A 13,818-nucleotide genomic window follows, 5' to 3' on the forward strand; every position below is an offset into this window, starting at 1 on the left:
CTTTAGGACTAACGATTCGCACGTTCTGTCTCCATGACTTTCCTTAACCATTTACGACAGTTCCATCCAATTAAATCATATACTAAAGCACTTCGTCCTAACCTTCGATCGTAAGCTAACGTCGGAAAAAATTGGAAATTTTTGGTGAGGTCTTATCGGCCAAACTACTAAGGTCATCGGTCCCTAAGATCACGCATTGCTTAACCAAACTTAGACTAACTTACGATAAGAACAACACACACACCCATGCCCGAGGGAGGATTCGAACCTCCGACGGGGGGAGCCGCCCGGACCGTGACAAGACGCCCTTAGACCGCTCGACTATCCAGCTAACGTCGGAACACAGCCTATTTAATCACACAACAGGAATCCCACAACATTCTACATTCCACGATAGACTAAAACTGCTTAAACAAAGGGATTGCATTCCATCATCATTCTCCACGCCTACAAAAAAGACTTGCTTCGTCCAATCCTCTGCTACGTCTGTGTAGACCAGATATCCGCTCCACAAAGTTCTACCATTCTATCCAAATCGTTAAACGCCACGCGCTCCTCCTCGCTTCCCGCATTCGTTTACTACCTCTCCATGCACACACACACACACACACACACACACACACACACATACAATGGCGGCTCTAATTTCCAATTCTTGTATGCTACCGCTCCTGTACAGACATTTCACCGATCCTATACTTGCAAACTTTGCATATTTTAGGCGAGGCCCACCCCCAGTCTTTCGGATCAGTTAGCCCTCCTATCAGATCTGGTCCCCACTATGCTCATTCTTCCCTTCTCACCTCTTCTATCTTCTACTCTTTCTTCCGCATAACTACGGCCAGCTCTCAAGCGTACTTTCACATACCCCAAATTCTGTTTTCTTTCAGTACTTCCCACACTCCCACAATACAGCTTTTCTCAAGTACCAGCCCTTCGGCTCTAGTGATACCACACCACTAGAATTTCTCCTCTCCCAAGTTACCATCTTCCGGTGCACCAAGTACGGTCTTAGTTTTTTCGCTATTAAAAGGACCCACCAATTTGAAATCGCTTTATTACTTTAATAAACCACATAAATTAATTTTTTAATTCGACTTATTTTTGTATTAAAGAAATGGAAATAAGCGTAGAGCATCGTTGGCCGGGAGGCCCCATCCCATGAAGTTCGGCCGCCAGGTGCAAGTCTTACTTCAGTCGACATACACTGGGCAACTTGCGCGCCGGTGATGAGGACAATACAACACCCTGTCTCCGAGCTGAGAAAATCTCCAAGCCGGCCGGGAATCGAACCCGGGACCGCTTGCATGGGAGGCGAGCACGTTACCTACCACCCAGCTAAGCCGGCGGACATTTTTATGTAATTTTTTCTGGATGAAGAACGGAATGCTGTACCGCTCCCAGCCCACCCTCGCTGGCGAACAACAGAAAGAAAGCAATAACGAAGAAATGACGTTCTAGTCGATGTGGGTGTCTCGTGTAACCAAAAGTCTGTAAAAATCTAGAATGATCTCACAGATCCTAGACTCACTAAATTTGGTCTGGGTATCGGTCTTACGAAACAAGTAAACGACAATACTTCGATATGACTTCTTTATAAAAAAACATAATTTGGTCAGCCGTCCGGAGTGGGCGAGTGGTTCTAGGCGCTACAGTCTGGAACCGTGCGACCACTGCGGTCGCAGGTTCGAATCCTGCCTTGGGCATGGATGTGTGTGACGTCTTTAGGTTAGTTAGCTTTAAGTAGTTTTACGTTCTTGGGGACTGATGACCGCAGAAGTTAAGTCCCATAGTGCTCAGAGCTATTTGAACTATAATTTGGTCATGTTGATATGTTTCGTCTCTTGACGCATGGTTTTAAAATGAGACTGTTTATTCGCAACCTTTCTTTGATCTTGTTTTTTCGTTGAGACATACTGTTGCGGCATGGACCGATATCTTCTCAAACATCATAGTGTGTGTGAGGTTTGACTTATGCTTTCCTGATGGACGTGACGTTACGCGATTTCCGTCCGCTAAGCTGAAAAATTGAATAGGGCGCGGTTGCGACCCTTGCTGGTGAGACGTTGAAAGTGTTGGACTTTGGATGCAGTGTATGGGAGACCACGTGATACTTCCTACAGATACTCTGCACATTTCCAGCTCAAATTCCATGAAAAGGTTACTTTTTCCTTTGGGTACTAGTATAATTAATTAAGCAATTAATACATACATAATCCTCAAGGCACCATACGGGACATGGCTATGGGCACTTTGTATTACTACCAGTCATTCCCTACTCGCAGATGGAACGAGGGAAAAATGAGTGCGTGCCTTAGGACGAGCCCTGAATTCGCTTGTCTTCGGGGACCTTACGCGAATTGTGTGTCCGGGACGGTAGGATCGTCCTGCAGTCTGTCACAAATGGCGGTTCTCTAAATTTTCTCAGTAGTGCTTTGCGACTAGAACGTCTCCTTCCCTGCAACCAATCCGAGTTCAGGTAGCATTTTCGAAATAGTCGCCTATTGATCGAGCTTACTAGTAATAAATCTAGCAGTCCGCCTCTGAATTATTTCGATGTAGTCCTTTAATCCGACCTCTTTGGAATCCCAAACATCGGAGCAGTAATAACGAAAAGTCATACCAGTGTTCTGTGTGCGGTCTCTTTTACAGATGAGCTACACTTTCCTAGAATTTTCGTAATAAACCCAAGTCGACCATTTGGCTTCCCGGCAACCGAAATTACAAGCACGTTCGAGTTCATGCCACTCTGAAACGTTACATCTAGTCATATAATAAACACGAATATCTCAAGCAGCACACTGCTAATAACATATTCGAACATTATAGGATTGTTTTTCTAACTAAACTGCATTAATTTACAGTTTTCCACATTTAGAGCAAGCTACCATTCATCACACCAGATACGAGTAGAAATTGTGTCCAAGTGATCCTCTGTCCCTCAACAGTCAATCAATGACAAATTCTCCTGTAGTGCCCAGCATCAACAGCAAACAAACAAAGGTTGTTGCTCACTCTGTCTGGTTGTTTAGGAATACAGAGATCAAGAATGACCTCATCGCACTACTGATTTGCGTTTGTTTCCAATGAACAATCGTGCAGGGCAATGTGGCAACGTGCTGGGTTCCATTACTTCAAAAGTGTGAAAGATTCGTTTTATAGTATTTATGAGTCAGTGCCTGAGCCTTTAGCTCGCTTGGTGATCCACACAGTCTGGCTACTGTTTCCCAATAGTCAGTTCAAAATGGTTCAAGTGGCTCTGAGCACTATGGGACTTAAGATCTGAGGTCATCAGTCCCTTAGAACTTAGAACTACTTAAACCTAACTAACCTAAGGACATCACACACATCCATGCTCGAGGCAGGATTCGAACCTGCGACCGTAGCAGTCGCTCGGCTCCACACTGAGCGCCTAGAAAATTGTCAGTGATCTCGAATTTTCGTTACCTTAATGCGTCTATAGGCAAAGTAAGTTAGCTAAAGGATATATCAATTTTCTTTTATACGCCATTACCGCACCTGCTTTGACGATTCCTAACACAAACTCATGAAAAAACATTTATAGAAATTTTTTATTTTTTTGGTTACACGTGTCGGTCACCTCTTGTTCGCATCGACGGTATTTTGAACAGTGGACGTTACATTTCAGATGTGTTCCGACCCGTGGCTCTACTCTTCATTCGATCCCTGCGAAATCCTACATTTCCGCAGGATAATGCACGACCAGGATGTTGCAGGTCCTCTACGGTCCTTTCTGGATACAGAAAATGTTCGACTGCTGCTATGGCCAGCACATTCTCCAGATCTCTCACCAATTGAAAACGTCTGGTCAATAGTGGCCGACCAACTGGCTCGTCACAATACGCCAGTCACTACTCTTGATGTGCTGTGATATCGTGTTGAAGCTGCAGGGGCAACTGTACCTGTACAGGCCATCCAAGCTCTGTTTGACTCAATGCCCAGGTGTATCAAAGCCGTTATTACGGCCAGAGGTGGTTGTTCTGGGTACTGATTTCTCAGGATCTATTCACCCAAACTACGTGAAAATGTAATCACATGTGAGTTCTAGCATAATATATTTGTCCAATGAATACACGTTTATCATCTGCATTTCTTCTTGGTGTAGCAATTTTAATGGTCAGTAGCGTATGAAATGTGTAAAAATTTCAGAAATTATTTAAAAATGAACAATTTCTGGAGAGTGAGATTTAACTTTAGTAGTAACAGAAGTACAGCAGTACGTACAAGTAACTTTCAGTTTGTACTATACTTCCCTTAGTCGCGAAATTTTAAAGTGTAAACGCTTTCGTCTCAGTGTGGTGTGGTGCTGGGCGCGTCGCTACTTGTGTGCTGGAGGTGGGCAGAGCGCGCAGCGGACGGCGACGCGTCCTTGCCCTTGCTGTGGCGGCGTGGCGCGCCGCGACCGCTTGCGGAAGCGCGGCTTCCCCTCGCCTCTGCTGCCGCCTCGTCTTCTTTCGCAACGAGGGCAGGCAGCGTCCAGTAACGCGACTAACGGCACCGCCGCTGGTCACAACCTGCCGCCACGACCCCAATTTTACTTTCGACACGTACTGCCCACAACAGGTGCTGAGTGGAACACAGAACACTGTAGTTGCCTTGTTGTGCACCGTTCTGCAGTTTGTTACGAGGACCGGCTTACTAGACCCAGCGCCATAATGGCTTCCTCGATCCTGGAGCTCCTACGAGGTTGCTGGAAGCCGCTTCCTTCATCGTTCTGATGTACTAGTGGGACTTCAGTATGTTCAGCTATAGAGCACAATAGGGTTGCAGCCTTTCGCCCCTGCTGTTCAATTTATACATCGAAGAAGCAATGACGGAAATGAAAGGGAGGTCCAAGAATAGGATTAAAATGCGGGATGAAAGGATATAAATGATATTTATGTCCTCTGTGAAAGTGAAGAAGGCCTCTTAAATGGAATGAACAGCATAATGAGTACAGAATTTACAGTAAAGCCGAACAAAAACGAAAGTAATGAGGAGTAGCAGAAATTAAATTGCTATTTCGTCAAAACAGCGATAAATATCTGAACTGGGAACCACGAAGTAAACGAAGTTAGGGAAATCTCTTACCCTGGAGGCAAAATATTGTGATGGATGAAGCAAGGAGGACATAAAAAGCGGATCAGCTAAGCAAAGAGGGTATTTCTGGTCAAGAGAAGCCTGCTAGTATCAAACATCGGCCTTAATCTAAGGAAGAAATTTCTGAGTAGGTACATTTGGACCACAGCGTTTTGTGGTCGTGAACCGTGGACTGTGGGAACAACGATATGGAAGACTGTTTCTAATGACACCGATGTCAATGGGACGTTAAGTGCTATTCTTTTTTTTTTCTTCCTTCGAAAAAGAAAAAATCGAAGGATCTGAGAATCAGTGCTATAGAAAGATTGTGAAAGTGAGGCCTCACGCAATTCTCCACAGAATAGGTGGAACACGTCTTAAGACATCCTAGGATAACTTCCATCATGCTAGAGGGAGCTGTAAAGGATAAAAACTGTAGGGGAAGACAGTTTGAATACATGCAACAAATAATTGATGACGTAATTTGTATTCCTCTGAGATGTAGAGGTCGGCACAAAAGAACAACCCTTGGCGGACCGCATCAAACTAATCAGAAGACTCATAATTCAGAAAACAATGTGGTTACAACGGGTGCCAGAGACAGCCGATTTACGGGAAGTTGTTATGAATGTCTTGTCTGAAATCTACGTCGAGTAGACAAAGAACCAGCTAACCAGCTCTTTGCGGTAACGTTTAAAACCTTCTAGCAACTAACAGACACGGACTTTTTGATCAGTTAACGTAGATGAAAGCATTAGTAATCAGTAGGCTGTTGTATCATCAGTGACTACAGATGTTAGAAAGGATGTTAATAAAGGCGGGAAAATACTTTTGATTAGTCAGAGTGGCTCGAATGCAGAGTAACCAACGTCAACCATTCAGCACTGATGACGAAGTTCTGGAGCACAAATTGATCAAATTCAAAACTGAACTGATTGTCGAATCTCGCCTGAGATATGTGTCTGCCGAGGAAGGTTATGAGGAGTGAGGAACAACCACAGTGGTTTAATAGCCGTTGTGGAAAGTTGGTACGATAGCAAAGAGGAAAAAACCAACAGTCGTAAATAACATTTGGAATGTGATATGATGATAACTAGACTCTGCATTACGTCGGATGCCCCTTCAGGAGATAGAGTAAAAAAGTATATTCAATTTCCGCCCCCCCCCCCCCCCTCCACACACACACACTGAACACACTAACACAGGATAGAGGATGAAAAGTATATATACAAATTCGGACATTTACGCATGAAGCGTGTCAGTGTGACACACGACCTCGGTGTTGCATATTCGAGCAAGTAATGGACATTACTCTCTTACACGCTTAAACAGATATTCAAACATGCAGCAGCTCTTCATACTTTTCTATTGGTTCAGAAATAAATTAAACTCAACTATCTTGTACGGCATTTGTATTACTGATTTGTTACTTCATAAGCACACCAGTTCTCCCATTTTCTTTAAATTGCTACGACCTGTTTCGGTCCTCAAGGCCATTTTCCAGTGGCTATATCTATCGTCGTAACAGTATACTGACACAGTCTCTCATGGTGATAGACATGTAGGATATGGCCAATTGATAAATAAAGAAATAGTCAGTCGAAAATGGCCTTTGGAACTGAACCCATTCGTGCCAATTAACAGCAAAATAAAGATGCAAATGGTGTATTTATTTGATTTCTCCATGGCTGTAAGGCAAACGCTGCTTCCAGTTCTGCGAGATGTCCAATTCCAGTGTCACATACAGAGACACAAAACTAAATCGAGTCACGAAGAGCTACGGGAAGAATGACACAGATGCTCTCTCCTTCAAGACTTAGCGGAACCTGAGAAATACTTTATTTTCTTTCTCGGTCTGAACGAAATTCCTTGGCTTCTGATATTCCTTCGTATTGGTGCACGGCAATTTGCGATCTGCTTAACCGTTATTCTGCTCTTATTTCACATTTTCTTCCTAATAAGAGATTTCATAGTGGCTGGTTATCGCTTGAAAGGATGTTCTAGTGAGAAGAATGTATCGAAAATTTCTACAAGTAGTGGGATAATTTACTTCTTCCGGACATAGTGGGCTAATGCTGCACGATTGGAGGAATCGAATGGCATTTTACTAGCAAACATTACCGGTTGATGTTCGCAGTCCCACAGAGGTGTTTCGACGTATTTCCGCTGGGATATGAAGCTACTGTTATTTTATCGCTACCCCACCCCAACAGCACCATTCATGCGGTACGCAGTACCCGCAAGAATGCGGTCTCGTGAATGTCTTTCTTTAGTCCCAGGCTCGATTAAGGCGGACGCACCTGAGACTGCGGTGAGTGTAGGATTAAGTGGCCTGAATGTTTTTGGAGCAGCCATTCCGGCTGCTCCCGACGAAGAATACCCGAAGCCGCAGTAATCGAATTGTACAGCGCGGCAGCAGCGGCTAACCCGCCGCTCTGCGGTTCTACCCGTACCACACACGGAGCGCGGCTGTGGTTTTGTCCGCGTGGGATGCTAGCGGAAGCTACGACTCAGATAAGGCTCTGCGGCCTGCGTCCCGCAAGGCTTGTTCTCTCCCGAATCACATAACGTTCCTGAAATCAACTTTTTTTTATGTGGAATCAGTGTTTCGGGTAAGCAATATCGTCTCCAGTACCGTGAAGATACGTTCCTGTAGTTATTCTAAGCATACCGTACTTCTTATGGGCATCCATTATCTGCTTAAGATTACGGTATACAAAATTGATCGTTTATTTTGCTGTCCCCGTTGTACTTTTTTTTTGACGTGAGCATTTTCGATCCAAAATTGACCATCCTAAGATCTACGTAGTTGCACAAGCAACTCGTCGAATTTGTACGAAAGATCGGTTTTCTAACATGCAGCTCCATGCCTATGCAACTTCACACATCTGAAGATGATCAACTCCGATCGAACTAGTCATTACATATAAATAGACGTGCAACTGAGACGGGAGTATAAACAATAAATTTTAAATATCAGTGCAATTATGGAACCTCTCGCGACCAATACGTCGGCAACAGGGAGTGATTACGGTACTCTCTCCAAAGGAGTTACCAGGAAAGATGACCACGGGGGAAGCTTATCAAACATGGGCGGTGGTTTACAGTAATACATTAGCACTCCAGCAGTGACTCCTCAAGCCGTCCTGGCCCGCACTGACTGCTAACGCCATGCGACAGTGCTGGTTGTGCACTGGTTATTCTTCCTGTTAATAGATAAATAGTTCAAATGGCTCTAAGCACTATGGAACTTAACTTCTGAGGTCATCAGTCCCCTAGAACTTAGCACTACTTAAACCTAACCAACCTAAGGACATCACACGCATCCATGCCCGAGGCCAGATTCGAACCTGCGACCGTAGCGGTCGCGCGGTTCCAGACTGTAGCGCCTAGAACCGCTCGGCCACTCAGGCCGGCTTTAATTGTCTAGCACGCAAGCAATATACAACAATAAATCTGATGACTAGTTTCGGTTGTTCAAACAGATCAAATATGGTATAAACGTTATGTCATTGTTTATAGTAAGGGTAGAACGCATCGTCTGCATATGTAGGTACATTCTCTAACAAGAGGCAACTTCAGTAAAGTTTGTTACGCAGCACTTGACTGAAGTTGCCGCTTGTGTGAGAATGTACCAAGATATGCCTACGGCGTGGGTTAACCTTGGTATATGCGTTCAATAAGTCCTTCACTGTGATTGAGCTAAGGACGGTTGCGTGAGCAACTGAAACCAGTCAACTGTTTTTATGTTATAGACTGGTTGCTATCCTGATTTAGGTTTACCGTGGTTTTCCTAAATCACTGCAGGAAAATGCCGGGATGATTCCTTTGAAAGGGCACGGCTGCCTTCCTTCCCCATCCTTCCATAATCCTATGGCACCAGTGACCTCGCTGTTTGGTCCCACTTCCCGAATCAACCAACCAACTGGTTGCAATCTAAATTTTGCATCCTTAAAAAAAAAAAAAAAAAAAAAAAAAACTTTCTAAAAATATGTAGTGTTGAAATGTTTGGCACTTAAGCATCTGGATGTTACCCCCTATAAGTGTCTACAACACGAGCATTCGAAAGACTGCTCTTAGGAAAACTATGTGTTTACCAGACGCTGAAGTACGCAGTACTATAGACCTTTACACATTACACTGCCGTCTTCGTTCGTTGTGCGTAATACTTGTGATGCTATCTTGCGGTGGCAGATCAAATAATTGCAACTGTGTATAGAGACACTTGTGCACTTGGTTACATTTCGATCACCTTATTATTTAAGGGTTGTTGTTGTGGCCTTCAGCCAGAGACTGGTTTGATGCAGCTCTCCATGATACTCTATCCTGTGCAAGCTTCTTCATCTCCCAGTACCTACTGCAACCTACATCCCTCTGAATTTGTTTAGTGCATTCATCTCTTGCTTTCCCTCTACGATTTTTACCCTCCACGCTGCCCTCCAATACTAAATTGGTGATCCCTTGATGCCTCAGAATATGCCCTACCGACCTATACCTTCTTCTAGTCAAGTTGTGCCACAAATTTCTCTTCTCCCCACTTCTCTTCAATACCTCCTCATTAGTTATGTGATCTACCCATCTAATCTTCAGCATTCTTCTGTAGCACCACATTTCAAAAGCTTCTATTCTCTTCTTGTCTAAACTATTTATCGTCCACGTTTCACTTCCATACGTGGCTACACTCCATGAAAATACCTCCAGAAACGACTTCCTGACAAATATATACTCGACGTTAACAAATTTCTCTTCTTCAGAAAAACTTTCCTTGCCATTGGCGGTCTACATTTTACATCCTCTCTTCTTCGACCATCATCAGTTATTTTGCTCTCCAAATAGCAGAACTCATTTGCTACGTGAAGCGTCTGATTTCCTGATATAATTCCCGCAGCATCACCCGATTTAATTCGACTACATTTCATTATCCTCGTTTTGATTTTGTTGATGTTCATCTTATATCCTCCTTTCAAGACACTGTCCATTCCGTTCAACTGCTCTTCCAAGTCCTTTGTTGTCTCTGACAGAATCCCAATGTAATCGGCGAACCTCAAAGTTTTAGTTTCTTCTCCGTGGATTTTAATACATACTGCGAAATTTTCTTTTGTTTCCTATACTGATTGCTCAACATAGAGATTGAATATCATCGGGGATAAACTACAACCCTGTTTCACTCCCTTCCCAACCACTGCTTCAGTTTCATACTCCCTGACTCTTAAAACTGCCATCTGATTTCTATACAATTTGTAAATAGCCTTTCGCTCCTTGTATTTTACTCCTGACACCTTCAGAATTTGAAAGAGAGTGTTCCAGCCAACATTGTCAAAAGCTTTCTCTAAGCCTACAAATGCTAGAAACGTAGGTCTGCCTTTCCTTAATCTACTTTCTATGATAAGTCGTAGGGTCAATATTGCCTCACGTGTTCCAATATTTCTACGGAATCCAAACTGATCTTCCCCGAAGTCGGCTTCTAATAATTTTTCCATTCGTCTGTAAAGAATTCGTGCTTAGAATTTTGCAGCTGTGGCTTATTAAACTGATTGTTCGGTAATTTTCACATCTGTCAACTCCTGCTTTCTTTGGGATTGGAATTATTATATTCTTCTTGAAGTCCGAGGGTATTTCGCCTGTTTCATACATCTTGCTCACCAGATGGTAGAGTTTTGTCAAAACTGGCTCTCCCAAGGCCGCCAGTAGTTCCAATGGAATGTTGTCTACTCCGGGGGCCTTGTTTCGACTCAGGTCTTTCAGTGCTCTGTCAAACTCTTCACGCAGTATCGTATCTCCCATTTCATCTTCATCTACATCCTCTTCCATTTCCATAATATTGTCCTCAAGTACATCGCCCTTGTATAGATCCTCTATATACTCCTTCCACCTTTTTGCTTTCCCTTCTTTGCTTAGAACTGGGTTGCCATCTGAGCCCTTGATATACATACAAATGGTTCTCTTTCCTCCAAAGGTCTCTTTAATTTTCCTGTAGGCAGTATCTATCTTACCCCTAGTGAGATAAGCCTCTGCATCTTTACATTTGTCGTCTAGCCATGCCTGCTTAGCCATTTTGCACTTCCTGCCGATCTCATTTTTGAGACGTTTGTATTCCTTTTTGCCTGCTTCATTTACTGCATTTTTATATTTTCTCCTTTCATCAATTAAATTCAATAGTTCTTCTGTTACCCAAGGGTTACTACTAGACCTCGTCTTTCTACCTACTTGATCCTCTGCTGCCTTCACTACTTCATCCCTCAGAGCTACCCATTCTTCTTCTACTGTATTTCTTTCCCCCATTTGTGACAATTGTTCCCTTATGCTCTCCTTGAAACTCTGTACAACCTCTGGTTTAATCAGTTTTTCCAGATCCCATCTCCTTGAATTCCCACCTTTTTGCTGTTTCTTCAGTTTTAATCTACAGCTCATAACCAATAGATTGTGGTCAGAGTCCACATCTGCCCCTGGAAATGTCTTACAATTTAAAACCTGGTTCCTAAATTTCTGTGTTACCGTTATATAATGTATCTGAAGCCTGTCAGTATCTCCAGGCGTCTTCCATGTATACAACCTTCTTTTATGATTCTTGAACCAAGTGTTAGCTATGATTAAGTTGTGCTCTGTGCAAAATTCCATCAGGCGGCTTCCTCTTTCATTTCTTACCCCCAATCCATATTCACCTACTACGTTTCCTTCTCTTCCTTTTCCTATTATCGAATTTCAGTCACCCATGACTATTAAATTTTCGTCTCTCTTCAATGTCTGAATTTTATCTCATCATAGATTTCTTCAATTTCTTCGTCATCTGCAGAGCTAGTTGGCATATAGACTTGTATTACTGTAGTAGGCGTGGGCTTCGTGTCTATCTTGGCCACAATAATGCGTTCACTATGCTGTTTGTAGTAGCTTACTCGTACCCTTATTTTTTTTATTCATTATTAAACCTACTCCTGCATTACCCCTATTTGATTTTGTATTTATAGCCCTGTATTCACCTGACCAAAAGTCTTTTTCCTCCTGCCACCGAACTCCAGTAATTCTTACTATATCCAACTTTAACCTATCCATTTCCCTTTTTAAATTTTCTAACCTACCTGCCCGATTACGGGATCTGACATTCCACGCTCCGATCCGTAGAAATCCAATTTTCTTTCTCCTGATAACGACGTGCTCGTGAGTAGTCCCCGCCCTGAGATCCGAATGGGGGATTATTTTACCTCCGGAATATTTTACCCAAGAGGACGCCATAATCATTTATCTATACAGTAAAGCTGCATGCCCTCGGGAAAAATTACGGCCGTAGTTTCCCCTTGCTTTCAGCCGTTCGCAGTACCAGCAGAGCAAGGCCGTTTTGGTTAGTGTTACAAGGCCAGATCAGTCAATCATGCAGATTGTTGTCCCTGCAACTATTGAAAAGACTGCTGCCCCTCTTCAGGAACCATACGTTTGTCTGGCCTCTCAACAGATACCTCTCCGTTGTGGTTGCACCTACGGTACGGCTATCTGTATCGCTGAGGCACGCAAGGCTACCCACCAACGGCAAGGTCTATGGTTCATATCGTATTGAAATGATGGGCACTGAAACATCTGGATATTACCATCTAGAAGTGCCTACAACACGAGCTTACGAACGACTGCTCTTAGGAAAACTCTGCGTTTACCAGGCGCTGAACTAAGCAGTACTATGGAGCTTTACACATCAAACTGCCCTCTTCTTTCGTTGTACGTAATACTTGTGATGCTATCTTGTGGTGGCAGATCAAACAAATGCAACTGTGTATAGAGACACTTGTGCACTTGGTTAAATTTTGATGTACAGACTTTTCGATCACCTTATTATATAAGGGTATTAAGAAATATTTGAATAGCGACCGGCCGCGGTTTCCCGTATTTATATTCGATTCAGATAAAAATGTTCGGTATAATTGTGCCCTTTCTTACTGGAGCCTATCGTCAGACCAGGGAGCTGCTAAAGCCGTGACCTGATTTCGGGGAACAGTTTGTGCTGAAGCGACGTGTGTAGGTAAGCAGATCCGTGCGCCACTTTCTGGGGAGTTCCCCCGGCGGGGGCTGGCGCACAATGGCGCTGCCCGCTTCTTGCCGGGCCAGCGATCACACTGCTCCGGCGGCGGCGACGGCATTTCCTCGTCAGCGTCCAGAAGGCCGCGCTCCGTGCCGTGCTGCCTCCCAGAAGGCGACGCGCAGGCGCGCCGGACTGGCTGCGTGGCGTGGCGCTGCGTTGCGTGGCCGCGCATAGCTGCCCGCTGTCGCAGCCGCGGGGTCTGCCGCCGGCTGCAGCTGCGCCGGCGGCCGTCGGTTCCGCATTGCATTGCGGGAGGAGGGCTCTGCAGACTGCAGCCGACCAGTGCACGCCGCTTTGTTTTTTACTCGCGAGAAGCTACCGGAGGCGGAATCCCTGTCCTAGCAGAAAAGAATGCTATTAGAAAGAACCTCTACAAGTCTTTGTCATCCGCTGAAAATCCAGTCTTCGTACCACCGTGAAATCCGGGAATTGTGGTCCCGTTTCACGTTCTGCAATAAATCAGTGAGCAAATGGGAAACTTAAAAACGTTCCTCTCGTCCGTTTTCGAAGCTTCCTAGCCGAGTCTCACGCGAGACCGTGTACAGAATCCACACCCTCTTAAGCCGTCCTTAAGCCGCCGGTGCACGGACCGTGTACTCGAACGTTCGGCGTTGAGCTTGCCTAGTTCCTGACGTCATACCGCGGAAAAAGCATGTTGACGAATCTTTCCGAAG

General features: G+C 44.3%; 1 protein-coding gene across 1 annotated transcript in view; it reads right to left on the minus strand.

Moving 5' to 3' along the window:
* LOC126351095 (serine/arginine repetitive matrix protein 1-like) overlaps window positions 1-13,391 on the minus strand; it is a 70,839-nt gene extending 57,448 nt beyond the window's left edge. The window contains exons 1-2 of the mRNA XM_050002577.1: window positions 13,003-13,391; window positions 4,344-4,472 (exon numbers count right to left, since the gene is read on the minus strand). Coding sequence (XP_049858534.1) covers window positions 4,344-4,472; window positions 13,003-13,391 — 518 coding nt within the window. The remainder of the gene's footprint in view (window positions 1-4,343; window positions 4,473-13,002) is intronic.
* Window positions 13,392-13,818: the final 427 nt, after the last annotated feature.

The sequence above is a fragment of the Schistocerca gregaria genome, chromosome 1 (assembly GCF_023897955.1).
Source record: "Schistocerca gregaria isolate iqSchGreg1 chromosome 1, iqSchGreg1.2, whole genome shotgun sequence".
Classification (NCBI taxonomy): Eukaryota; Metazoa; Arthropoda; class Insecta; order Orthoptera; family Acrididae; genus Schistocerca; species Schistocerca gregaria.